A 25,190-nucleotide genomic window follows, 5' to 3' on the forward strand; every position below is an offset into this window, starting at 1 on the left:
ATAAATTTGACTTTGAGTTTATGGCAGCTGATTCCAAAGTGACCAGGTTTAAGACCTTCAGAATGTCTCAGGGTTCAAATGAGATCATTTCACTTTACCAGACACAGGCGCTGGAGAGACTTTGGGCTGCAGCCTGTTTCCCTGCGCCATGAACGGGTTGTTCAGCCTGAAAACACAAACAACCAGTGAAGACAAATCAGCAGCAGAAAACCTGAGACATGTTAGACATTAATTCACCAACCCGAACGTGTTTGGCTCCTCCACAATCTTCATTTTCCCAGCCAGTCCGAGGCTGACTGGATGGAAAAAAGACAAATCGATTATCTAATAAAAGTCCAGATATTTGTATGCTAAAAATTAAGAATGAAAAACTTACAGAAAAGCGAAACACAAACAAGCCACGTCCTCAATAAAACATATATTGTGCTATTTAAACTCCACATGATGGATTTTTGGATGAATAATCGCTACATTTCCGGTTCCTTCGTCTGTTGTGTCAAGTGGTCGGTCACGTGACAAAAAATAACCCCAGAGAGCATGCGCAGTGTTCCCAGGCTGCAGTGCGGCGTGTTTTACACCATGTAAAATGAAAGGGTGGATTAAAAACTTAAAATTGAGAGGAGACGTTTGGATTTCTGGAAGTTTTATGAGCAGATGGAACTGAAAACCTTTTCAGAAAAGAAAATTTAGAGGCCGCGGCTCGCCAAGAAGCTGCTTAGTGTTGATATTTTAGCGGACAGCGTCTGAAAATAGATTCCAGGTCGCAACATGGGGCGAAAGAAACCAGGCAAGTTTGTGCGACCAGACAGCAAGGGCAAAGATAAACGGCATAAAATGAAGGGGAAATCATTGGAGACGTTTACTGAAGAAATGCACTCTGCTTTGGAAGGTAACAAAAATGCGTTTCACGTCTCTTATCATAATCATGTTTTCTTCACTGATTATTTCTTTTTTCGAAAACTAACTTACCAGATTGTTGCAATTTGTATCTACTAAAAGAGCTTATTATAAGTTAATTTCTTAATACATGTGACATGTTTATTTTAGATTGTAAAATAAATGAAATAAACAGTATTGGTGAAAAAATACTCCTTATGAGCGAAATAATCACCCATTGAAGCCAGTACTTATTTATAAATATTAAGGAAGTATTAACTTAAAGCAAACTCCTATATCTTGAAAGTTACTTGTAATTTAGTTTTGTCTTATTTCAAGTGTGCTGAGATATTTACACCAAAAAGATCAAAATTATTTGGTAAGATTTTGCAATGTTGCAGGTTTTGTTTGGAAAAACTTATAATCATGTGTTGTTTTTCTTCCACTTGACAAATATATGTTAATGGAAGTTGCTCTGTCAAAAATATCATTAAAACAAATTAAATTATGACTATTAAATTTTTTTTATAGATTACAACATTTAGAATATGAATTACATTTCCCAGTCATCCAGTCATCTAGATGTTATTTCTGGTGAAGTGAAGCGTTCCCTGCGGACTCTCCTGGTTTTGTTCCGTCCTTCCAGCCGGCCTCCACCCAGAGGAGGGAGCGGACGCTCCGCAGGTGAAGCTGCCATGTCCCCTGGCCATGTGGGAGTTGGGTCACTGCGATCCCAAACGTTGCACCGGCAGAAAGCTGGCACGGAAAGGCTTCGTACGCAACCTGCGCCTCAACCAGAGGTTCAGCGGACTCATCCTGAGTCCCATGGGAACCAAGTATGTGACGCCAGCAGACAGGTATGCAAATCAATAATGATCAATACCGCAAATATCAAATGGATTAACAAATACAAATGTATGAACAAACTGATCCAGAAGGCCAGTAACTTCATTGGAGTGGAGCTGGACTCTCTGACGGTGTCAGAAAGGAGAATCCAGTCCAGGATGCAGGATGACGAGTCTCATCCGCTCCGCTGGCCGGAGACCGGAGCGCCTTCAGCTTCACTGGGCCACAGAAAGTCATTTCTGCCTGTTGCCGTCAGGCTTTACAATGACCAAGTCTGTGCTAATTGATTCAAATTTTTTCTGCGCTCATTTATAGATTATTGATTAATATATTGGATGTGATTGCTTGTTATTTATGTATTTATTTGTTTGTTTATATTTATTTTGAAATTCTCACTCTTAGGTATATATATAATTTACAAACTTTGTATTTATTACCAAAGATGGAGTGACTTTCATCCAATAGGAATTTCCCCTTTGTGATCAATAAAGTATATTCTATTGTATTACAGAGAGATTGTGGCTCAGAACGGCCTGGCTGTGATCGACTGTTCATGGGCCAAACTGGACGAGACGCCGTTCAGTAAGATGGTGGGCAGCCACCCCAGGCTGCTGCCGTACCTCGTCGCCGCAAACCCGGTCAACTACGGCAAGCCCTGCAAACTGTCCTGTGTCGAGGCGTTCGCCGCCACGTTCGCCATCGTGGGTAAGAGTTTAGACTGCAGTGATCGACAGGAGGGCTGAAACGAAAAATAAGGCAAAACTGTATATAAATACATTTTGCACTTACAATAAAAACACCTTTATCTAAATCTGTTTAAGCTTCGAATGCTGCAAATAAAATGTTTTTCTCTTATTTAAAAAAGAATTAAATTGTTTGTTTGCATCTTTTAATGTACCTAATAAGTTGAATTAGAAATCTGCAGAATGTGCCCATTTTTTTAGCCGATTAATCAATAGAATAATCAATAGACTAATCATCAGCTGCAGCCTTGATCAACAGAGAAGTGACTGTGTTGCAACACTGGAAACGTTTTAGCTCTCCATCAGTACACTGCAGGTGTTTGTGGTTTGCTGCAGGGTTTGAGGAACTGGCGGTTCTCCTGTTGAAGAAATTCAAGTGGGGGACGGTGTTTCTTGACCTCAACAGAGTTCTTCTTGACCGCTACGCTGCGTGTCACTCTGAGGAAGAGCTGCTGTCTGTGGAGAAGGAGTTTCTCACGTCCAAACCGGAAGAAGATGATTTTGGTAAAAAACGGGGGAAATTATTTATCTCAGCCTTATTTAATATTTACTATTTATTGAAAAGTCTGAGTTTTCTGAAGAACTAAAGTAATATTGTTGTTTTCTGTTTAAAATATGATTTTAAGATTTCACTTTATTTATTGAGTAAAAGTATAAAAGGGGCAAATTGGCTTTTTTTTTATCTTCCCATCATGCTTCAGTGTTTTTCCTTCATCAAAAACAAACCTGAAGTGTTGCTTTGATTCTTTTTTGCATGGTTCAGAAATCCTCTAATCTCCATGGCAACCATTTAACTGTTAAAACGCCTGAATGGACCTAGCCCCGCCTTTGAGGCACAGCTCCTCCCCCTTTCATTTCCTCCAGACTAGCCAACAGCAATTAGCAAACAGCAGTTCATTATAGGAGCTGCTGCTCAGAGCAACACTGGTAAAAAAAAAAAAACATTAGAGGGTTAATGGAGGAGCCATGTTGCCACGACTTCCTGGAGGCGGAGCTTCAGAAAGTTTTCTTGGCCTTATTTGTCAGAAAGCTTCTTGGCCCAATTTCAAGGAGTTGAATTATAAAGTCAATTTTTCTTAAGTCATATTTGATATGTGCATCATTTGATTGAGCTCTAAAATGGTGCTGTGTGCCTGGGAAATGTAAGAGGTTTATAATTTTTAGTAAAAACTTGTTTAATTGTTTTGTTTTTGTTACAGACCCATTTGATGTTAACTCCGGAGTGGAGTGTAGAAATCTCAACAGACCTCTGAGGTAAACGCTTCATAGCGTTGAGTAGATTCAGATTTAGCCACAAACATGTTAAAGTTCAGATAAAATGAGTTAAGCAGTGGAGAAAGTTGTGTGATGCTACAGCAGCTTGATATCCTGACCTGCTACTATTATTGGTTTTCTTTGGTGCCACAGCAGAATAACATTTGGTTAAGCTGCTACCTGAAGCACTCCACACCAAAACAATGCAATAAAACCTGATGGTGAAGATGTTCAGGGGCATAAAGACCTGCCTGCTTGTTTTGATCTATAATATTTTGGGATAACTGAAAACTGAGATGCATAAACTGAAAACTTTAGAAAGTTTTTGGTGATTTTAAATTTTATATTTTATATAGATATAAACAATTCTGGGTCATTTCATTTTCTTGTGTAACATAACTGTTCTTTTCTGGTTTTGTTATGAAATTTAAGCCTAAGCCAATTTACATTGAAAATAACTATTTTTTATGAGTATTTTTAGTTAGATGAAAAATCCAGTCTTAGTCCTGACATTAAATTGTGCTTTCTGTGTTTAGTGTTGCTGAAGATGATGATTCCAGTGAAGACAGCGACGCATCAGAAGAAAACGAAGAGCCTGAAAACACAGAAACCAACGAGTCGACACTTTCACAGCATCAAGATGAAGATGAAGACCAATAACGTTTTCCAGAAAAGACTAGAAAATCCCCTATTTTTATTTGTATAGTACATTTCAGTAACAGCACAATTAAACGTTGGAATACTGTAAATAAATTAAATTAATTAAAGATACAATGATTTTCAAACTATGAAGCTATTGTGTTGAAAATGGAAAATGTAGTTTTTTGTAGCATGTAGAAACCATGTAGACGTAAACTACATGAGACTGTAAAAGTGAATTATTTAGAAAAAAACATCAAATCCACCATTATTTTCCCGGTTCTGTTAATATCAACAGTGAATACATAAATTCACCAAAATTCCTTGACTTATTAAAAATAAAAACTATTTATAGCAAGTTTTATCAACTAAAATCAACTTTCTTATGTGTGTATGAAGCTAACTGAAGCTAACTACTCCAGATTCCTTGGGGTAAAAAAGATGAATGTCATCTGCATAAAAATAGAATATTTAAAACCAATTTTTTGATTTAAGTTTTATTTGATTTGTAAGAGCAATTTTAATTTTTTTTTTATGCATCTGGATCACACTAGGAGTGGTCCAACTTAGGAACTACATTATTTAGACTTCAAATCTGGACTAGATTGTTGTACACTAATAGCCTTTTGGTTTGTTTAGCTTTTGTTTGATTTGTAAATGTTTAATAAAGTATAGTACATCATACGTATTTAAAGCGTTTTAGGCATCTAGAACTGGTCCACAACACTTACACTCTTTAAAAACTTGGCTTGATTTTTCTAATATTTTAATAGTGAAATATTTAAAAAACAATTATTTGATTTGTGAATTTTAAATAAATTGCATTTTTAATATGTGTTTGGATCACATTAGAACTGGTCTAACTCAGGAACTACATCACTTAAAGTCTTCAAATCATGACTAGTTGTTGCACACTGATAGCTGAATAAATAAAACCCAGTTCCAGTGTGTGGTCCAAGCAGTTTGCAGGCCACATGTTGTGTGTGAATATGATCGAGCCTTGAGCTGTAAAGTTCAGCGGGTTGTTCGTGGCGGTGGGGGCGGACACTGACACGGCAGGACTCTCCTCTGCTGTCCTGCGGTAACATTGTTGTGGAACGACGTCACACCTCGAAAATGAAGGCACGGAGGCAGCCATTACTGGAGCTTCTCTAATTATTTTATTCCAAATAAATACTCACGGAAAACTCACATGGCAAGAGCTACAAGTCAGATGGTAAGTGTTAAAACTTCCCGAGAGTGGGTCTTCGAAGCCGGTGCGCGGATTGTGGCGTGTAGAAGCTGGATCAGAAGAAGTAGTTATCTGCGGCCTTCGCCTATAAAACATCGCTGTGACTCACTAGCATCGTTAGCGTCGCAGGGTTTAAGCTATCATAGGCTTTCCGGCTTTTGGATTAGTCCATGACGACCTGCTTTTTAACGACCTCTGAAGCAGATAATTACTCAAGAGTGTATAATAGTGTGTTTTGAAACTGTATGGGACTATTCCCCCCTGTTGGGGAATGGACGGCTAGTCTTAGCGTTGGTTCGCGCTTTCGACCGATACTCCACTTGCTAGCAAGCTAAAGTTAGCTTTAGTGCGTTCAACCTTTCTCTAGAAGGTACTATTTTTGTGTCAATTTCGTGGTTTTTGATTTACGGTTTTAAAGGTTCAACAGAACAAGCTACATAAGCAACATAAAGCGCGTTGAGAATCAGTATCTGAACACAGCAGATGGGTTTGAAGTTGGTTGCTATGCTAAGCTAGTTAACTGTTAGCATCAAGTTTGTAACTTGCTGTCAGTGATGACCGGTGCTTTGCCGAAAAAAGCGCCCCAGTCGTTCAAAGTATCACCGTAATGGGAATAGCCTTTAAATGCAGCTAGAATCACAAGTTGGATAAAGTTAGACATGTCAGTTTGAATTGTTTATGTTCGTATACATTAGGAACACTTCCTTCTACCACTATTTACTGCTTCACGTGCACGCAGTCATTTTTATGACACGTATGGGGCGCTTTTCTATAGAACTACTGCTGTTTTCCAAAGAACATCGGCTTTATTTGGTAAGATAAGCAAATGCTAATGCTAGCCTGTTAACAGGGCTTGGTTAGCATGGAAAGTTCGCACAGGCTAGTTGTTACCAAAGTACACATAGATAGGAAAATGTTGGTTCACGGCTGTATACCAGCTATTATGTTGACTGACTCAGTAACAGACAGTCTGTAGGTTATTTCACGGACAGTTGGCAATAATAGTCAAGTCCGGAATGGGCAGCTAAAGGCCACACCTTGCTTTTAAATGGAGAGAAGCTAACCGAGCTAAGAGCTAAAAAAATATATATACATATATATATACTAATAGTTGCTTTTGATTCGCATGTTCCGAACAGCTGCCGCTGAAATAAACAGCAAATGCAGAGGTTAGAAAGCACTATAAGTGACTGTTGGGTTCATGTCAGTTGGTGGGTTTCACTTTTTGTTTCATTGTTTTAGTTAAAATATAAAATCTTGGTGTGTTGTAAGCTGCTGCTGTTCTATGAAGAAAGACCTTGACATCGGGTGGGACCACCAAGCCAGGAAGCAGCTCCTTGGTAGTTATTTGTTTATCAACACCAGACTTTGTCCCTAATATATCAGGGTGAAGTCTTGGTATACAAGTTTGTAATATTATACCCAGTTTGTGAACAGTTCTTTTTTTTAAAAAATACAATATTTTAAAAAAAATACTGATTAGACTCAGTTCTCCTTTCATGGGTTTCTGAATGTCATTGATTTTAAACTCCTGTTTGATTAATAACTATATTGTATTTGAAGCCCAACTCCATAAATTGAGGTTTTATTCCAGTTTGTAAGTTTCAGTTTAAAACTTTAATGCCTTTCAGTGTTGAATTTTATGTATTTTAGTTGCATGTTAAAACCATCAAGTTCCTAAAAGTTTACCAGATTGAGTCTGGATCACCCTTCTGTAGGACTGGAACAGAAAGATGAGCAGCAGGTTCAGTTATTGAGTAGTTTAGGGTACCATAGAAAATGAAAACATTAAATAAATATCTGCATTTATCCATTCAAACATACAAATATTTATGCCTAATTTTGATGTGTTTATTTAAAGAAGAAAAAATACTTTCTTAGTTGTTGAGCATTGATCAGATCTGATATCTGGTTTGTTATTCATCTGAAGTCAGAATATTGAAATGAATATTCTGACTTCAGATGAATAACAAAATTGTAAAAGTTGAATAAAATTAAACTTTTATTCAAATAGTTGAATAAAAGTTAATTTTATTCAAATTAAAGTTGAATTATTGCAATTCAACTTTTATTTACTTTATATTTGCTGCAAAAAATCAGGAAAACATTAGATTGAGAGGAAACCTGACAAATTTTACTGGACGATAAATTGTTCCAGAAATTATTGGAGTAAATGATAATATTGTCATTTTGAAGTATTTTATTAAGTTCACCCTCCAATAAACTGATTTTGTGCCGAACTGGAAGACATTTTAAATATTAAATTTTGATAAGATGTATGCTCAACTGCGAAAGTTTTTATATTTAATTTTTAATTAATTTTTTTTTTCCTTTTTTTTTTTTTTTCCTCTGAAGAGTTTTTGTGGTGCTAGTGGCTCGTATTTTTGTGACAGTTGGCAGACAGGAAAGAGAGCGAGAAGACGGGGGAAGACATGCGGCAAAGGTCGTCGGGACCGGGAGTCGAACCCGCGACGTCCGTGTCGAGGATTAGGGCCTCCAGACGTGGGGCGTGTTAACCCCCTGCGCCACCACAGCACGCTCCATATTTATTTTTTTACATTGAAAAGAGATTACTAGTTATGTTGCAAAGAATACATTAATTGCATAATAATTTAAAATTGGCTCAATAATTTACATTTGATTTATTATTTGTCTTTTTCTACCATAAACTGAATGATAAAAGGTTTCAGTCTGGTGTTTTGGTCTCAGTTAAATCTTTTTGTTGAAGGACAACTTTGTTTACAGAAACTTCATAATTTGTTTTGTTTTATTTTTGATATTAAAATGTCTTCCGATTCCAGCGTTAAATGTTTATCATTTAAAGTTTATTGATCTCTGAGAATGTCTTCTTGCATTATTGTGCTGTTATTAATTCCCGTTATATTATTTGAAAATTGTCTCAAAACTCAGTATTATCACTTGTCGCAATAATTTCTGAGACAGTTTCTTTCAGGAACATTGTCATGGTGACAGGCTTTTATTTTGAAGTGAATAAATTATGAAACCCAAGAAGTTTTACAGTAGCAGATGCCGACGTCCAGCTGATTGGATGTTTTCTGTTGTTCCAGTATGATGTTGTGCCCATTCAGCCCAACGTTGCCATCTGTTCCTGCTCACATCCATCAATGGCCAGAAACCACCCTGACTCCTGTTCGCCACTCGCCATCCCGAGCACAAGCAGCAGTCACTGCCCCAACATGGAGCCCTGCGCCGTAGGAGCACCCAGCGGCCCCCAGAGCGCCGACGCCCGGGCGCAGCCGGCCGCCCAGACACTGCAGCCACGCAAGAAGAAGCCTGAGGACTTCAAGTTTGGCAAGATTCTGGGAGAGGGCTCCTTCTCAACGGTACGGCAGCTGAATTCCTGCTTCTGTTTTTAGGGTTGATGTTGCTACATGCTGGCATTCTTTTGATTAATGAGTCATCCTCAGTTCATCTGAGGTGAATGCGACAAAGTTTTTTTTTTTTTTAACTCTTTACTTTGGTTGGTGCAGCTGTTAAAGTGTGACTTTTATTGAAAATATGTTTTTGCATATTTGTTAAAACTGTCATGATGTTACAGTTTGTTGTGAAACAAATATTCAGTGAAAAGATCAATCTTCTCCTCCTGTCTGAACTGCTATTGCTGTCTGAACAAAGGCATCAAAAACAACCAATCAGAGCCAGGAGGCGGGGCTTAGCATTATCAATCAATCTCATGTACTAAATATGCTAACGGAAATGGCGGAAAACTGTTTATCCGCAGTCAACTGCCATGCTAGCTGTCTTTAACATTAACAAAATTATCTGCTGTTCCTCAGCTAGCATGGAAGGCTAGCCTTTGGTGAAGAATTTGCTATGATTCAGCTACAGGATAGCAATATTATATTCTATCGCAATAATTTCTGGTAGAATTTATTGTCCAGCAAAATTTATCATGACAGGCCCACTGGTTGCCAGAATGCTAACGGCTATAGCCAATTATTAACCAAATGTTAGCATTTTCTGCTGCGCTGCAGTTAGCATAGAATGTTAGCATTCTCTACTAGCTACAGCATTGCAGAGAACGTCATAAATGCTAAAGCTGGTTAGCATGACAGCGGATAAACAGGAGTACATGAGGTGATTGATAGCACTAAGACCCGCCTCCTGGCTCTGATTGGTTGTTTGTGGTTAGCATTGGGAGAAGGCAGAGGAGTCTCGTACCAAACTGTGACATTTTCAACAAATACTTAAAATATTCATATATATTTTCTAAAAGTTACAAACTGCAACTTTGATGTTTTTTAATGTTTTTCCTGTTTTTGTTCCTCAGGTTGTTCTTGCAAGAGAGTTGGCCACAGGGAAAGAATATGCAAGTTAGTAATAAGGCAACCATTAACTGAATGTTAATCTTCTAATAAAAATGGACAATGTTTTAAATATTTCTTCTTTTTGTCTTTCCATCAGTTAAGATTTTAGAGAAGCGCCACATTATGAAGGAGAACAAAGTCCAGTACGTGAAAAGAGAACGAGATTTGATGTCAAATCTTGATCACCCGTTCTTTGTAAAGCTCTACTTCACATTTCAAGACGATGAGAAGTTGTGTATCCTTTCATTGGCTGCCGGATCGTTTTCAGAGACGCACCTCGCTCATTCTGATGCTGCTTTAAAAGCATTCTGGATATTTTTCTCTTGTTTTTCTGCAACGGTCAGTTAATAATTACTTATGTTGGAACAGAGGTGATGTCACACTGTGTGAGAAATGAGTCACTGTAAAACTGACTTTTTATAATTATAAAATGACCGGTTCTGGAGCTTATAGTAACAGTGAGTGTGGTTAGTTTTAGTTATTGTGTGTTTGCTCCCTTGGTAACTGAACTCTGGGGTTTCTGGAAGGATAAAACAGCAACATTCAGCCTTCCTGTTATCTGCTGAAGTAATTTTCAAGCAATCTTTGTTCTTTGTCCAACTTCCTTAAACATCTCACTGACCCTGAATTTAGTAATTGATTAATAATTTCCTGGAGAATAATTCAAGTAAGCCAAATATGTACACTTTGCATTCAGAATTTAAAAAGTTAGTTTGTAAATATGCTCTGGCTAGAAAGTAGCATAGTTTAATCTTCATTTGCTCCACATTTATTTGTTAAAAAATTAACTTGTTCTATTAAATAATTAATTGCTTAATCTAAAAAATAATCCCAGATTAGCAGTATTGATGTTGAGTCGAGAAGACAGGACTAAGATTTTGATTTTATAGTTTGTTTTTTTTAGTTGCAGATGCATCCTTTGCTACAAATGATTAAACATTTCAGCATTTTAGGCAATAAAATGTTTTTTATTATTTAAAAAAAAGTTGAATTATTTATTTGCATTTTTATGTATTTCAGATGTACAAATTAACTTTAAATGACAAATCTGCAAAATGTGTCAATTTTAAAAAAATCTGACTAATAATTTGATATTAAAATATTTGTTAGCTGCAGATTGGAAAATTGGGACCAATTTCTTCAAACCTACTAACTTTAAGTCGTCTTTTCTCAGTAAAAACATCCGTACTGAAGATGGTTGTTATTGGTACAACATAGTAGCGTACCAATAAGAGCACCGCCATTTAAACTTTGAGAAAATTTACAAATTTAAAGTTAGTACATCTTAAACAAGTCATTTTTTTCTCAGTAAAAACATCCGTACTGAAGAGAGTTGTTATTGGTACAACATGGTGGCTCTTCGTTCTGTTGATCAGAAAGTTGTTTTTTATTCCATCAGATTTCTCTGGATTTTCAGCTGTTTGCATCACCTGCTCAGATGACACTAAAGTTTTCCTTAACAGACGTTTTTATAGATTTTGGTCTTAGCTACGCTAAGAACGGGGAACTGCTAAAATACATTCGCAAAATTGGTTCGTTTGATGAGACCTGTACGCGGTTCTACTCGGCCGAAATAGTTTGTGCTCTAGAATATTTACACAAAAAGGGGATAATTCACAGGTAAGGATCTGCTCCTGTGCTCTCTGCTCGTATTTGAGTCTGTACAGTTTTTAATTAATTTTTTTTTTTTTATTTCAGAGATTTGAAACCAGAAAATATTCTTTTGAATGAGGAGATGCACATCCAGATAACAGACTTTGGAACAGCGAAACAGTTATCGTCTGACAGTAAACAAGGTAAAACCAAACAGAGGAGTTTGTTTCAACTCCCACATCCTGCAAAATGAGTCAAAACACATTTTATACATTAACCAACATATTCATACTGCATATACATCGAAAGGTGCGTTTAAATATTTTCCAAATCAACAAGACCCAGTTCAAACTCTGACAAGCTAAATGGAAATAAAACATAGCTAGATGCTAAACACAAACCTTTCAAAATAAAGGCCAAACTTTGCTCAGTTACGCCTGTCAAATGAGTGATTACAGGAACATCATAATCCATTTTATTTCTGGTTTTGGTTGTGTTTTTTTTAATTTTTTTATTTCTGTTTTATTAATTTTGTTTGGCTGTTTGATTTTGAATATTTGAAAAATCTTCCACTTCTACATTTATTGGACTTTTAGAGGGAAAGCCTAAATTTTTATGCTATTATCGTTATATTATTTGAAAATGGTCTCAAACAACAATATAAGAGTTAATTGCAATAATTACTGGGACAGTTTACCATCCAGTAAATGTGAAACTTCTCTTCATGTGAAACTCTTTGAATCAGCAGGCAAAGAAAAATAAAAATTAGTTTTTATAACAGGAAGCCAAAAACATGAATTCAGCCCCATCCCTGCTGTTTCATGGTCACAATAAAATCAGGTTTTCAGAAAAGGAAAAAGGAAAGCACAAAAACAATGTTTTTGTTTTGGATGGAGTAGAGTGTGATTATCAACCTGGTGGCTGAGCTAGCGTCACAGAAAAGGCTTCAAAATCAGTTTTTAACGGTTGTTTTTGTTTTGTTTTTTGTTTTTTGTGTTAAATATCTGGAAAACTGCCCAACTGCTTTGTGACTTTTCCTGTTTTATTTAGTTTTCTCTTCACATTGTTTTTTTTTTTTTTTTTTTTTTTTTGAGGAAGCCATAAAACTGCAGTTTGAGTTGCCCAGTAGTTCGTTGCCAGGCAACCATAGTGAGTTGATTAAACTAACCTAGCTTAGCTGGCAATGTGAGTTTGAGCGGCTAAATGCTTTTCTTTGCTTAAATTATTTTTATTTTATCTTTTTTCAAAAAAATTTCTCAGAGGTTTTGCGGCGCTAGTGGCTCGTATTTTTGTGACAGTAGGCAGACAGGAAAGAGGGCAAAGGTCGCCGGGACCGGGAGTCGAACCCGGGATGTCCACGTCAAGGACTAGGGCCTCCAAATGTGGGGCGTGCTAACCCCCTGCGCCACCACAGCACGCCCCGTTTTTGCTTAAATTATGTGTGTAAATAACGAGTATAATGATTTTAGTGTTAGTCATGCGTTATCATGACTGTTTAATGTGTGTGTTGTTGTGGGTGATATTTCTGAAGTAAATACCGTTCTGGGCGCAAGCCTGCAGATTAGCCACATGGCTAACCTGCTCCTGTTATTGGGCTAAAAATGTGTCTTGTTGCGTTCTTCTATGTTTACTGCTGGTTTCGGGTGCAGCACAGAGATTGTTATCACTGTAATGCAGTACGAGTCGTTGCACTGATTCAGCACCGGAAGTAACCCATTTGGATTTTCAGAATAAAAGTCCGGTTCATTACAAGAAATGTTACGTTAACATGGACTGTAAATTTACATATAATAGAAATATGAGACTGTAAAATCAGATTTGCTTAAGCTAACTGGCAATAGTTGATGGTTTTATTAACTTAGTTGTTTTTGATGTTATTATAGGAATCCCATCAATACCATATATCGGTGTTTTTCAGTCAGAACAGTTTTTCCCCCTTCAAGCTCAATTACAGACCAGCATTTAGTAAGTGAAGGAAAATGTTCAGCAGGATATTAATATGTAATTTGTTCCTATACTTTTCATCGCATTTAACACCAGATGAGTCAGAGATAGCAGCAGCCCCAACTCCCCATCCCAGCGTAGCTCCTCCTCCCTGTTCCAGTGAAAGAGGTGAGACAAAAACCAAAAACAAACCATCCTCCTCCTACCACTTCCTGTTGTCTTCTTTGTTGTTTTTGCCAGTAGTAACACCCGGATGTTGATCACGTGACGCGTTTGTGAAAATGTTTTCATTGCAGTTTTGCGACATGCATCCATTTTGATATTGCTAAAAAGTCAACGCAGAAACTTCCTATCAAACGTTTTTCAGAACGGCTGTATTTATTCTTGTAATTTCAATTTGTGCAGTTCTGTTGTTAATGGAAACGCAGTTTCTGTCTCTTTTATCCCTTTTCCAGTGACGTAACTTAACCACACGACAGAGTGTTGAATGGAGCGACTCTGGTTGTTCCCAAGTTGTTTTTGCTAATAAAGCCACAGCTTCTTATTCAAAACGAGTTATTCTGTCTGTGGAAGTAGCCCACCTAGTTGGGCTCATAATTAGCGGTATTAGGTAGCTTAGGAACTGACCCAGACCTTCTCCTAGCGTGAAATCTGCCTGAATTCACACATCATGATTTATCTCACTGTGTGAGAAACTGCGTTTTCCATGACACTGCAGCAGACTCGTACAAAAGTCTAGATGCTAATGAGTTTTGTTCATGCTAGGCTACATAATGGAGCATCTTTTTCCAGGGTTTCTAATAATTAGCTGGGTATCTTCTCCTTAATGCTAACTATCTAAGTCTCATGTCCTCTTCTGGTTTACCGTAAAATTACAAGCTTGTAATTTTACGGTAAAATTACAAACTCCGTCTGTTTGTGGAGAAACTTCTGACCATTTTTACTCTGAAATCTATTGAATAAAAATGATGTTAAGCAACTAGACGTTTTCTGACGAGGTTCACAGGAACAAATAGGATGTTTTGACGTGACATCATGGCGGATTGAGCTGCTTCTTGAAGAATGTTGCAGCAGTTGCAAAAGATGAATAATATAATACTAAAAGAGTGAAGGCTACTCGGTAGCTCCTGGCTACCTCTAAATGTGGCGAGCCAGCCAGGAGTTACTGAGCAGCTGGTTAAGTTTCTGTCTGGACTGGAGGTTTGGAAACGGTGAGTATCCCACCTTAGCCTCCATGTAAGTTACAGACAGTATTAAAATAATCCAGTTTGATCCTTTCGATTAGGTTTAAGTATGAAATATCATCACTGATCTGGACACTAGATTCAACACCCCTGAGGAACTCTGTTATTTTAAAGTTTGGGTCTATTAGTGAGGAGAATCCTGTTTGTGTGCCAACTAGGTATTAAGAAGTATACCAGAGATTTTACATCTGAGGAAAAATGAAATAAGACACCTGAAAACAACGTATGCTGCCACTTCCAACCTTTCTCTAAATGTGATTACAAAACGCTTTTGGGGAAGTTCACCTCGTTTTAGACACACATTGGCTAGGACTGTTGCTGAGGAGAAATCTTTCAGAAAACTAAAACTGATTTAAAAAGGAAAAAAAATAAGGTTCAGGATGTCTAGAGACAGGCTGTGCACGCTCTGTTCATAAAAATGTTTTTGTTTTTTTGCAGCAAGAGCAAACTCCTTTGTTGGGACAGCGCAGTACGTGTCTCCAGAGCTGCTAACAGAAAAATCAGCCTGCAAGAGGTGCTTTTCAAAAATATAATTTGATTCTTTTCAGATTTTAAGACTTTCTTGCTTAAATATATATTTTTTGTTGTTTTTCTGTTTTATGTGCAGCTCCGATCTGTGGGCTTTGGGGTGTATTATCTATCAGCTGGTAGCTGGTTTACCACCATTCAGAGCTGGGTAAGAACGCTTAGCTTTTAATTTTTAATTTTATATATATATATATATATATATATAACCAGTTACTCTTGAAACACAAACCAGTTAATCCAGATTGGTTTCCAGTTGGACTACAACCGTTTGGTGAACATACCAGTTGGCTTAGAGCACAGGTGTCAAACTCCAGGCCTCCAGTCGCTGTCCTGCAGTTTTTAGATGAGCCTCAGGTGCAAAACACTGGAATGAAACGGCTAAATTTCCTCCTTGTGTAGATCAGTTCTCCAGAGCCTTAATGATCTAATTATTCTGTTCAGGTGGTGCAGCAGAGGCTCATCTACAGGTTTCAGGGCAGCGGGCCTCCAGGACTGGCTTACAGGGAATTTACACTGCAAAAACACAAAGTTATACCAATCACTTTTGGTCTAGTTTTTAGTTCAAACTTGAAATAAGGAAACCAATTTAAAAGTAGGAGCTTGTTTTTAGTCAATAATTCTTTAATATTAATAAAAACTGCTAGTTCCACTGGCAGATTATTTAACTTATAATATGGGGAAAATGTGTTATAAGTGAAATAATCTGCCGGTGGAACTTATTTTTTAATAATATTTCTATTAATTTTAATAGATTTTAAATCTATTAATATTTTTATTCTATCTTGCTAAAGTAACTTTTGAATTAGTTTAGTCTTATTTAATGCGTACAAAGATATTTGCACTTAGAAACTGGACTAAAATCACTTGGTGAGATTTTGTGTTTTTACAGTGTAGGGCCGCTGCTACTAATGTGTCGCACTTAAAAAAAACCAGACACATTTATCTGATTTGAAAAATTACATATTTTTATTGTATAAGTGTAATAGTGGTAAAACAAGAGCTAAGAAAGGAAACTGTTTTTTTTTTTTTTTACTTCTCTGTCACAGAAACGAGTACCTAATATTTCAGAAAATAATAAAGCTGGAGTATGAGTTCCCAGAGAAATTCTTCCCCAAAGCCAAGGATCTAGTTGAGCAACTTCTGGTGAGTCGTCCACCCGAGCAGCATCTTTGAGTGAAATTCAAATCCATGGTTGCAGGATTCGCGTTTGCAGGACGGTTTATTTCAGTTTTCTCTGTGACCTCCCTTCAGTCACTGGACCCATCCAAGCGGCTCGGTTGTGAAGAGATGGGAGGGTACGACCCGCTGAGGCAGCATCCCTTCTTCGACACCATTTCCTGGAGTGACTTGCACCTGCAGACGCCCCCAAAGCTCACACCTTACCTGCCAGCGATGTCTGAAGACGATGAGGACTGCTACGGGAATGTGAGTTGTCCGAAAAACGTTTTGTTTACATTTTTGTTCAAACTGTCACAGTGTTGTTGACGTTTGAGATAATCAGAGCCAGGAGGCGAGTCTTAACTTCTTCCTGTTAGCATAGCCTTTCATGAACACTAGGCTAGTTAGCATAGCCACCAATAAAGACAGATGAACAGTTTTCCTGTAATGGTAAGTTGTTTCTCTGCGCCTAGCATGTTCTCGTAAACATGCTAGGTTGATTGACAGCACTAAGCCCCTCCTCCTGGCTCTGATTGGTTGTTTTTGGTGTATTTCTTCAGAGAGCAGTGAAGCTCAGGGAGGAGGTGGAGGAGATATCTTTGTTTTTCACAGATTATCTGTCTAATATTGTCAGGATATGGTGAAAGACTACGTTTTAGAAAAAAAGTTACGTACTGCAACTTTAAAATATTTTAAATTAATTTAAAAAATTGTAAGTTGGCTTTAAATATGTTAAGTCAGGTCTTAAATTTCTTCCTGGCACGACTATTTAATCTCAAATATTATTTGTAGTTAAAATTTTTTCTTCGGTTCAGTTTGAGTCAAAGACATTTTAACTGCTTCCTTTGGCTTGAGGCTACCGCTAACTAGCTGCTCATATAGCCATGCTAACTAGCTAGCTAGCTTTTTGAGAGTAAGTTCAAATTTTCCTGGACGACATTCGTCTTTTCTGACACATTCTGTTCAAAAAGTTTGGCACTGTGGGCGTTGAGGTTGTCCAGAGCATCGCAAAATATGAAGTTTCTTAAAATTTCTGTTGTGATGCAGATCAGAAATTCATTCATGACGTCTTTAGAAACCAGCAGGAACCCTGTATAAACTACGTTATTGCATTGTATTTGTAAATATAGTGACAAAATCTTGTGCATTTTTAAAAGGGCTTATTTTTTTAAAAAAGTAACAAATTATTTTTTATGTTGATCTTTTAAAAGGTATATTTAATTGAACGTTTATGATATTCACATTTTCTTTATGACATTTGATGGGTTTTTTTTTCCTATTTTGGCCCTCCATACATCTCTGAGGTCACATTATGATGAATCTGAAAATCATCTTTCGTCCGTCCATTTGGTGTCTCGTGGGCACTTTGAGAACCCCAGCACTTGGAAAACATAATGAAGCCTTTGAATAACTCACCAACTGCTGAAGTTTGATTGTTTTTTTTCTTTAACTGTGTGAATTTCAGTACGACGACCTCCTGAGCCAGTTCAGCAACATGCAGGTGGCGCCGTCGAGCTCGTCACACTCCCTGTCGCCACACGACTCGGCGCCGCCGCAGCGGTCCAGCAGCAACATCGAGCAGTACATCCACGACCTGGACAACAACTCGTTTGAACTGGACCTGCTGTTCACCGAGGAAGAAAAGAAATTATTGCTGGACAAACAGACCAATGGGAACCCTTGGTAAGTTCTCTGTTTTAGAGGCTTTTATTTTGAAAGGAAAAGGTTACCGTCTCTGTGTGCTGAGAGTTTTTCCGTCTCTTTTGGATTCTGCAGGCATCAGTTTGTGGAGAATAATCTGATCCTGAAGATGGGACCAGTGGATAAACGCAAGGTGTGTGTGAATCCCACTGCAGATTTATTAAATGTCTGACATACATTAACTGAATTACACATTTATTTAATAATAACTCTGCAGACGTACAGCACACTGAAAAACACCAACAGCTCCACATGTTGAGTCAAACATCTAAAAACAACTTTACTCTGTTCAGTCAGCGCAATAAGCAGAAAAACCTCCAATTTGAAATGTTTAAACTGAAACAATAGATTGACTCTGTTGGTCATCCTGTTGTTGACCAAATATTCTTTCAGTGAACTGAGGTTCATTCAGGAATTCTAAATATATTGTAAAATAAATAGCAATGGCTGATGAAACTTTGAAAATTAGAAAATTTGCTAGTATGAATTCTGAAATTTCTAGCACACTCAGAATTTTTAATTTAATTTATTTTTGACTAGAAAATTTCTGAGTTTAATCTCCAATTTTTTTATTTTGCCACTTTTCAAACTACAAAATATTTTTGCCAAAATTTTGATACTATCTTATCCATTTTCTAGAAAAAAAGTCTAAAACTTGCTAGAAATCTAATTTTGTAAATTTGGATTGGTGTCTTTATTTTCCACTGGAGCTCATTTCTTCCTCCAATTCGATTCCAAAACACTTTATTGATCCCAATGGAAACTTTAATGTTTCATCTCATTAATTCAGGTTCTTCAGAGTTTTTGTAGAAGGATGATTGGAAGCTGAAAGCATCAAAACCTTCAGGTTAAAACCAGAGCTGGACAACAAATCAATATATTACAATAAACACGTAATCAATACATATAGTAACACGTCTGATAGAATATTCCAGGTTGGTGGAATCAACTCATGCTTTCTGGTTGCCTAGCAACGACCTGCTGGTAACTGGCAGCAGTTTAAAGTTTCCCCACTTTGGCTCTCAACTGCTTAAAAATAAAAAGCAACATGGAGGGAAAACGGGATAAAACAGGAAATGTGACGCCTCCAGCTTGGCTGTAATTAAGATATGTAAACAAAACACGAACCAATGATTACCAATATTGACTGATGTGAAACGATGACCTGGTGGTAGGGAAGTGGCTGCTGGTTGACGGCAGTGAGGAAGTTTTGTTGCTGAAATGTTTGGGCTCCCTGCAGGGCCTGTTCGCCCGCCGGAGGCAGCTGCTGCTGACCGAAGGGCCACACCTGTACTACGTGGATCCCGTCAACCGGGTCCTGAAGGGGGAGATCCCCTGGTCCTTCGAGCTGCGCCCCGAGGCCAAAAACTTCAAAACCTTCTTCGTTCACACGGTAACCACCATTTATTTCTGTTCCTGCTGGGATCCTGGCCCACTGCTCCTTCAGATTTAATGTTGTTGCAACTCATATTAAATCTAAAGTTTCAGTCAGTTATTCTAAATGGTGTTGGTAGAAAAAATCACCTGTAGCAGTCTGTATTTCAGCGAATTTGAAGAAGCTTCTGACTGAAGGCGCTCAGTTTTCTTGTTTTTCTCTCTTGCAAATCTTTAAAATTGTTGCCGTGTTTTTTTTTTTCTTGTCGCTGCAGCCGAACCGGACGTACTACCTGATGGACCCCAGTGGAAACGCCGACCGGTGGTGCAAGAAGATCCAGGAAGTCTGGAGAAAAATCTACCAGAGGCACCAAAACCCAGGCCTATAGGAGCACAATCTGAGGCCAATCACTGAGCAGAATAACGCCCTCTTTAGTGCCCTTCATCACCGCAACGTAAACAAACTCTTAGAGACGCTGGCATCTAGACCTCGTTTGTTTTCCTGAGTAGATCCATGGGGGGAAAATACAACTTTGGATTCAGGGTTGCTTTGCTTGTTCTTTGTGCTCTATGTGAGGCTTCTGTTGCATTTTTTCCATGTATGGATGATGAGACTTCCACCATTTTGTACATTCTGCTTCAGGTGGGGGTGAGTTTGGGGTTGGGGGGGTGGAGCGAGTTTGGGTACTGCTAGGACTATCCTGAACGCACGAACTGGTTTCCTGCTTCAACGATAACACAGAATCTAGCTTTTATGAACCAGAGCCTGACAAGATATCTTTAATTAAAACCATATCCTAATCATACGTTATATGTGCGAGTTGTCGTAAAAGCCCGACTTTTAGTGCATTTACTCTCTAGCTGTGACGGATACTGTAAACTGATTCAGTCTCACTTAATTCCACAGATCCTCTTTATTTTTTATTTTCTCCGTTTATTCCCATGGTGTTGGAGTTATTTTTCAGTCTCTTGGTACTTGCAGTCCAACTAAAGCGGAGAGTGCTGGTCTGCAGTGAGACGTGGGTCTGAGTGAGCCTTCACAGCTGTTACTAAGGTTGTTTTTGTTTTTTTTCTATCGGGGCGGATAAACATGCCACTAGCTTCATCACTTGCTTCTCTTTTCTGCATGGCCAGTTTTGTTCCTATGACTTCTCACTTTTGGGCACTGGAGATGTAATTTAAGTCAAAAAGAAAATGGGTATTTTTGACAGCATTGGCAACCTATAATTTGTTGGGTTTTTTACCATTTTTAGTGATTTTCATGTCATGAATCCACTAAATTGACACTTTTTTTTTTTTCAAATGAAATGGAACGGCTCATCTTTACTGAAAATAAAATCTGATGTGCTGAACACATAGATATTCAGTGCATAGCCAGTTTTTTCCCCACAGTTGGGATGGAAACAAATATTTTTACAGCATTGGAAACCTATATAGTTGTTTTTGTACCATTTCGCTGGTTTTCATGGCATGAATTCAAGTAAAGTCCTGTTTCTTTTTGTCAAGGGTATTTTTGACAGCACTGGGAACCCATACAAATTGGATGTTTTGAATTAGTTTTTGTGCCATTTTTCTTTCTCTCGTTCTGTTAATTTCCCTGAGTTCCTGTGTTGTTTTTGTCTTTCTGATGGAATAGAACGGCTCATCTTGGTTTTGTAATACTGAAAATAAAATCCTGTTTGCTGAACACATAGATATTCAATGCATAGACAGGTTTTTCCCCACAGTTTGCGCACTGGAGTTGTAGCTTAAGTAAAAAAATAACAGTATTGGCAACCCTTACAAAAATGGAATGTTTTAGATCAGTTTTTGTACCATTTAACTTGATTTCAAGGAGTGAATTCCCCTAAATTTCTTTTTTCCTGACAATTATTCACCTTTAATGAAAATAAAATCTTATGTGCTGACCTTTTAACATATTTAGTGCATAAACGGCTTTTTTTCTACAGTTTGGGCACCAGAAATGTAGATTAAATTTAAAATGTATAAATATATATATATTTTTGACAGCATTGGTAACCGTTACAATAATTGGATGTTTTGAATTTTACTGGATTTTGTTGAGTTAGTTCCTCTAAATTCCCCGGGAGTTTTCTGATGAAATAGAATGGCTCATCTTTACTGAAAATAAATTCTCGTGCCAACCACAGACATTTAGTTTAATTTAAAAAAGAAAAAGAAACAAGTGGGTTTATTTTGACTGCATTGGCAACCTTTAATTTGTGTCCCATTTTACTGGTTTTCATGTTGAAAATTCCTGTTTATATTTTATTTTTTGTTGGAATAGAACGGCTCATCTTTGCTGAACATAACATTTGATATGCTGACCATATTTTTGACACCATTGGCAACCTTTAAAAAATTGGACGTTTTGAAACTTGAACTTTTTGTAGTGTTTTACTGGTGTTCGTGGCGTAAATTCCCGTTTCTAATTTAAGTTTTTGTTGGAATAGAACGGCTCATCTTTACTGGAAATAAAATCTCGTGCTGACCTCCCCATGCTGAACAGAGACACATTCACCTACTATCACTCTCAGAAGCAATCAGAAAAAGCTGTTGTCAACGGACAAGATGGCTGCCTCAACGGGCTCTCTGCCCTTCTTCTTTTTATTATTATTATCTTGGATTTTTTTTATTTCACTCTCGTTTTTGGCCCAATAGAAATTAAAGCGAATGATTTAATTTGTGCTTGTTTTAAATTTTTTTAGCTGTATGTTTTCTCATGAGGCTTTTATTTTTGACCTTGAGGTCGTTTGCGGACGCCGCTCTTCCTTCAGCTGAGTGTGTGCAGTGAGGGGTTGGATGTCAGTTTAAGAAAATCCATCTGATCCAAATAAACCAATAAAATTGCTGTATCTGTCTGTAAAGTTGAGGGAACACCAGAAGAGTGTTTTTTTTTTTTTTTTCTTGATCTAAAAAAACCCCAAATCTGTTCTGAATCAAGTCGATGGCGGTCGGTTACATCGTGTATGAAATACTCTACCTGGTTTGTAACTGACGAGAACTGTGATGTACAGATGATGTATTATTAAATCTGAAGCGAGTAATGCAATGATATTAGGATACAGTTTTTGTATTTTTATTCTTGTATAAGGTTATTGATGGCTATTGTTTTAGCCTATAGTTCATTCTGTGTTATTTAAATTCTAATATATGAATCATATTTGGATTGAAGTCATGTTCAGGGGCCATGTTGTGTATGTATTGAGATGTAAAGCCTTTGAATGTGAATAATTATTGTAAACTATAATATTTTACAGCTTTTTTCTTACTATATCATACATTTTCTATTTGCTCAGTGACTTAATCATATTCTGATAATTTAATGATTCTGTTCATTCTCTCTCTGATTATTTGTGCGCTAGGTCAGTAGATGTTGAATGATGAATTTTCCACTTAATGCTTGGTAGTCCAGTGATTAAAGCATGTAGGGATTTAGGCATTCAAATGAAAGCCATGTGTCTTGTCTTCTGTTTAACGACCTTCGCCACGACACTGAGCTGCGTCCGGCGGAGACGACATCTCACGTTTCTGCAGCATGTAAATAAAGCACCGACCCATTATCTCTGCTTTGGTGTGAAAATCTTTGTAAAACTGACCGGTTTGAGACAGTTAAAATCATACTGAAGTAGATTTTTCATCATAATTTATAGGCTCTTGTTGCCCAAAGATAGTTCATAAAAATAATAGTTGTTTTTTTTTAAGTGTAACACAAAGATAAAAGTAAAACAATAATTTAACTGTCCATAAATTGGCTGAATTTCAACATAAAAAGCTTTAATAAGTTGGAAACTTGTTAGAGAAAAAAAAACTTACATTTGAGATTGATGTCAGAAATTTTCTACAAAACTGAGTTGTTTTTTTAAGTTTTTATTCGTTTCTTGGATTGTGGCACCTCTGGCAATCCATAGAGTGGAATTTGTTTTGGTGTTTTTTAAATCCTTATATACAGAATTTGATCTGAGAAATTTCTTTGATTCTCAAAAATTAGTGTGAATTCCTGGACTGTGAATTGGAGGCTTTGTAGACTGACAAAAAGAAGTAAACCTCCGCCACAGAAATCTGCAATTTTGAGATTAATCTCAGAAACTTTCTAGAATAAAAGCTTGGATACTAATTTGAAAAGTTAATCATTTGCTACAAAATAAATCAGAACAGTGGAGATTAATCTGAAATGTTTTTATTAATTTGTGCAATTGTGGCACTTTTGGCATCCCATACTAGCTACTTGCTTTGTTGTTTTTAAATCCTTCTGGACAGAACATCAGTTTACCCTCAGAAATTTAGTAAATCTTTAAATTCTGTCTATGTTGCTCCTGCAGCCTCATTCCATTTAAACTGTTTGGTCGTCACCAGATTTACTGTCAAGTTGAGTTTGAGTTGGAAGTCGGGTTTTTCTTGTGTTTTTGCATTGTCGTTATTCCCGCGATGGCGATGCAAACCAAAGGAGAATGCAAACAAATTTCAAATTTATTGTGGCTTAAATAAATCCTTGCTTTCGATTCTCTGAATCTGAGTTAGTGACTCACTTATTCAAATTCTGATTTATTTATTTAAAACAATATTTGTTAATATGCAAAACTGAGTCATGATTCCAGTCCAACCCAGACAAAGGTCAAACGGTCATTCTCTGAATGTGCAGCATTAAGTGGTCACATGTACTAAAATCAAAATCCATTTCAATAAAAACATCTTAACAGGTTCCATGTTAACAGAACCTTCTCTGGTATCACAGATCAATTCTTCATCCTTTAACTTGTGAGTTTGTGGGAAGTTTCTGTTGAATTTCTCTGCAGGATGTCAGAAACCCTTCCAGAGCTGCTGGAGGAAACTCCAGAGGTTCTCAGTAGGGTTGGGGTCAGAGGTCAGAGGAGGATGGTGACCTCACCATGAGTTTCTCCTCTTTCTTGCCCATAGCAGCCGATGACTCAGTGGTTTTCCTTCAGCATCAGATGGTTCATCGTCATGATGAAGATGATTTTGCTGCTGAAGGTTCGGCTCTTTCTGGATCAGGACAGAAAGTGATCAGTCAGAAAGTCCAGATACTTTTCTGAGGTCATTTTTATATCTTCATGGACTCTGAAGGGGCCGACCAGCTCTCTCTCTCCCCATGATGTCGGCCCACAGTATGACTCCACCACCTCTTTGCTGACGTCACAGCCATGTTGGGACGTGGTGGCTGTCCACCGATCCACTACTGCGTCCATCTGGACCATTTGTGGTGGTATATATATATATATATATATATATATATATATATATATATATATATATATATATATATATATATATATATATATATATATATATATATATATATATATATATATATATATATATATATATAATGTAAAAATTATATAATATACTCTACTAAAAGCTGAGACAATTTGAGATTAATCTCAGGTTCTAGTAAACATTTCTGAATTTCAAAAGTTGAAAAGTTTAGACTATTGAAGCTCAGAAATGTCCACATTTCTTCTCAGAAATTCTCAGATTAATCTAAAAAACTGACTTATTTCAGGTAAATCTGATGTTTCAAACTTCTAAATTTCCTTGTTTTTTTTCTCAGAAAAAAAACAAGGAAGAAATTTTTTCTATCAAATTTTCTACTTTTCTAACTGAGAAACTTCCAGTTTTTTCTAGAAAATTTCTGAGATTTTTTGCAAAAAATATACTCATTTTTTCCTATCTACAATGACGTTTTAAAATCAAAATTCTGACTTTAACC

General features: G+C 37.1%; 2 protein-coding genes and 1 long non-coding RNA gene across 9 annotated transcripts; 2 read left to right on the top strand and 1 right to left on the bottom strand.

Annotated features, from left to right (window-relative positions):
* Window positions 1-31: 31 nt before the first annotated feature.
* On the bottom strand, window positions 32-518 carry LOC122822780. Its single transcript, XR_006369225.1, has 3 exons — window positions 377-518; window positions 242-296; window positions 32-166 (listed from the first exon to the last, which is right to left on the bottom strand). It is a non-coding gene; the product is annotated as an uncharacterized LOC122822780 (long non-coding RNA).
* LOC122822779 (18S rRNA aminocarboxypropyltransferase-like) lies at window positions 490-4,507 on the top strand. The gene is made up of 6 exons (XM_044101686.1): window positions 490-889; window positions 1,523-1,733; window positions 2,234-2,427; window positions 2,802-2,969; window positions 3,665-3,719; window positions 4,256-4,507. The coding sequence occupies exons 1-6, from the start codon at window positions 769-771 to the stop codon at window positions 4,377-4,379; spliced, it is 873 nt and encodes a 290-aa protein (XP_043957621.1). The 5' UTR covers window positions 490-768; the 3' UTR covers window positions 4,380-4,507.
* Window positions 4,508-5,314: 807 nt separating this feature from the next.
* LOC122822781 (3-phosphoinositide-dependent protein kinase 1-like) lies at window positions 5,315-23,022 on the top strand. Of its 7 annotated transcripts, none has more exons than XM_044101694.1 (16): window positions 5,723-5,959; window positions 6,862-6,929; window positions 8,658-8,933; window positions 9,881-9,923; window positions 10,015-10,152; window positions 11,393-11,537; window positions 11,616-11,713; window positions 13,551-13,622; window positions 15,137-15,212; window positions 15,306-15,374; window positions 16,273-16,369; window positions 16,478-16,651; window positions 17,850-18,067; window positions 18,161-18,218; window positions 19,326-19,478; window positions 19,735-23,022. In XM_044101694.1, exons 3-16 carry the CDS (start codon window positions 8,715-8,717, stop codon window positions 19,846-19,848), a joined length of 1,674 nt encoding a protein of 557 aa, XP_043957629.1. In that variant the 5' UTR covers window positions 5,723-5,959; window positions 6,862-6,929; window positions 8,658-8,714; the 3' UTR covers window positions 19,849-23,022. The 7 variants fall into 7 exon arrangements, with proteins under 7 accessions (XP_043957624.1, XP_043957626.1, XP_043957629.1 ...); XM_044101692.1 differs by lacking the exon at window positions 5,723-5,959 and adding an exon at window positions 6,278-6,402; XM_044101693.1 differs by lacking the exon at window positions 5,723-5,959 and adding an exon at window positions 6,743-6,758.
* The last annotated feature ends 2,168 nt before the right edge of the window (window positions 23,023-25,190 follow it).

Source organism: Gambusia affinis, linkage group LG20, assembly GCF_019740435.1.
Source record: "Gambusia affinis linkage group LG20, SWU_Gaff_1.0, whole genome shotgun sequence".
Lineage (NCBI taxonomy): Eukaryota > Metazoa > Chordata > Actinopteri > Cyprinodontiformes > Poeciliidae > Gambusia > Gambusia affinis.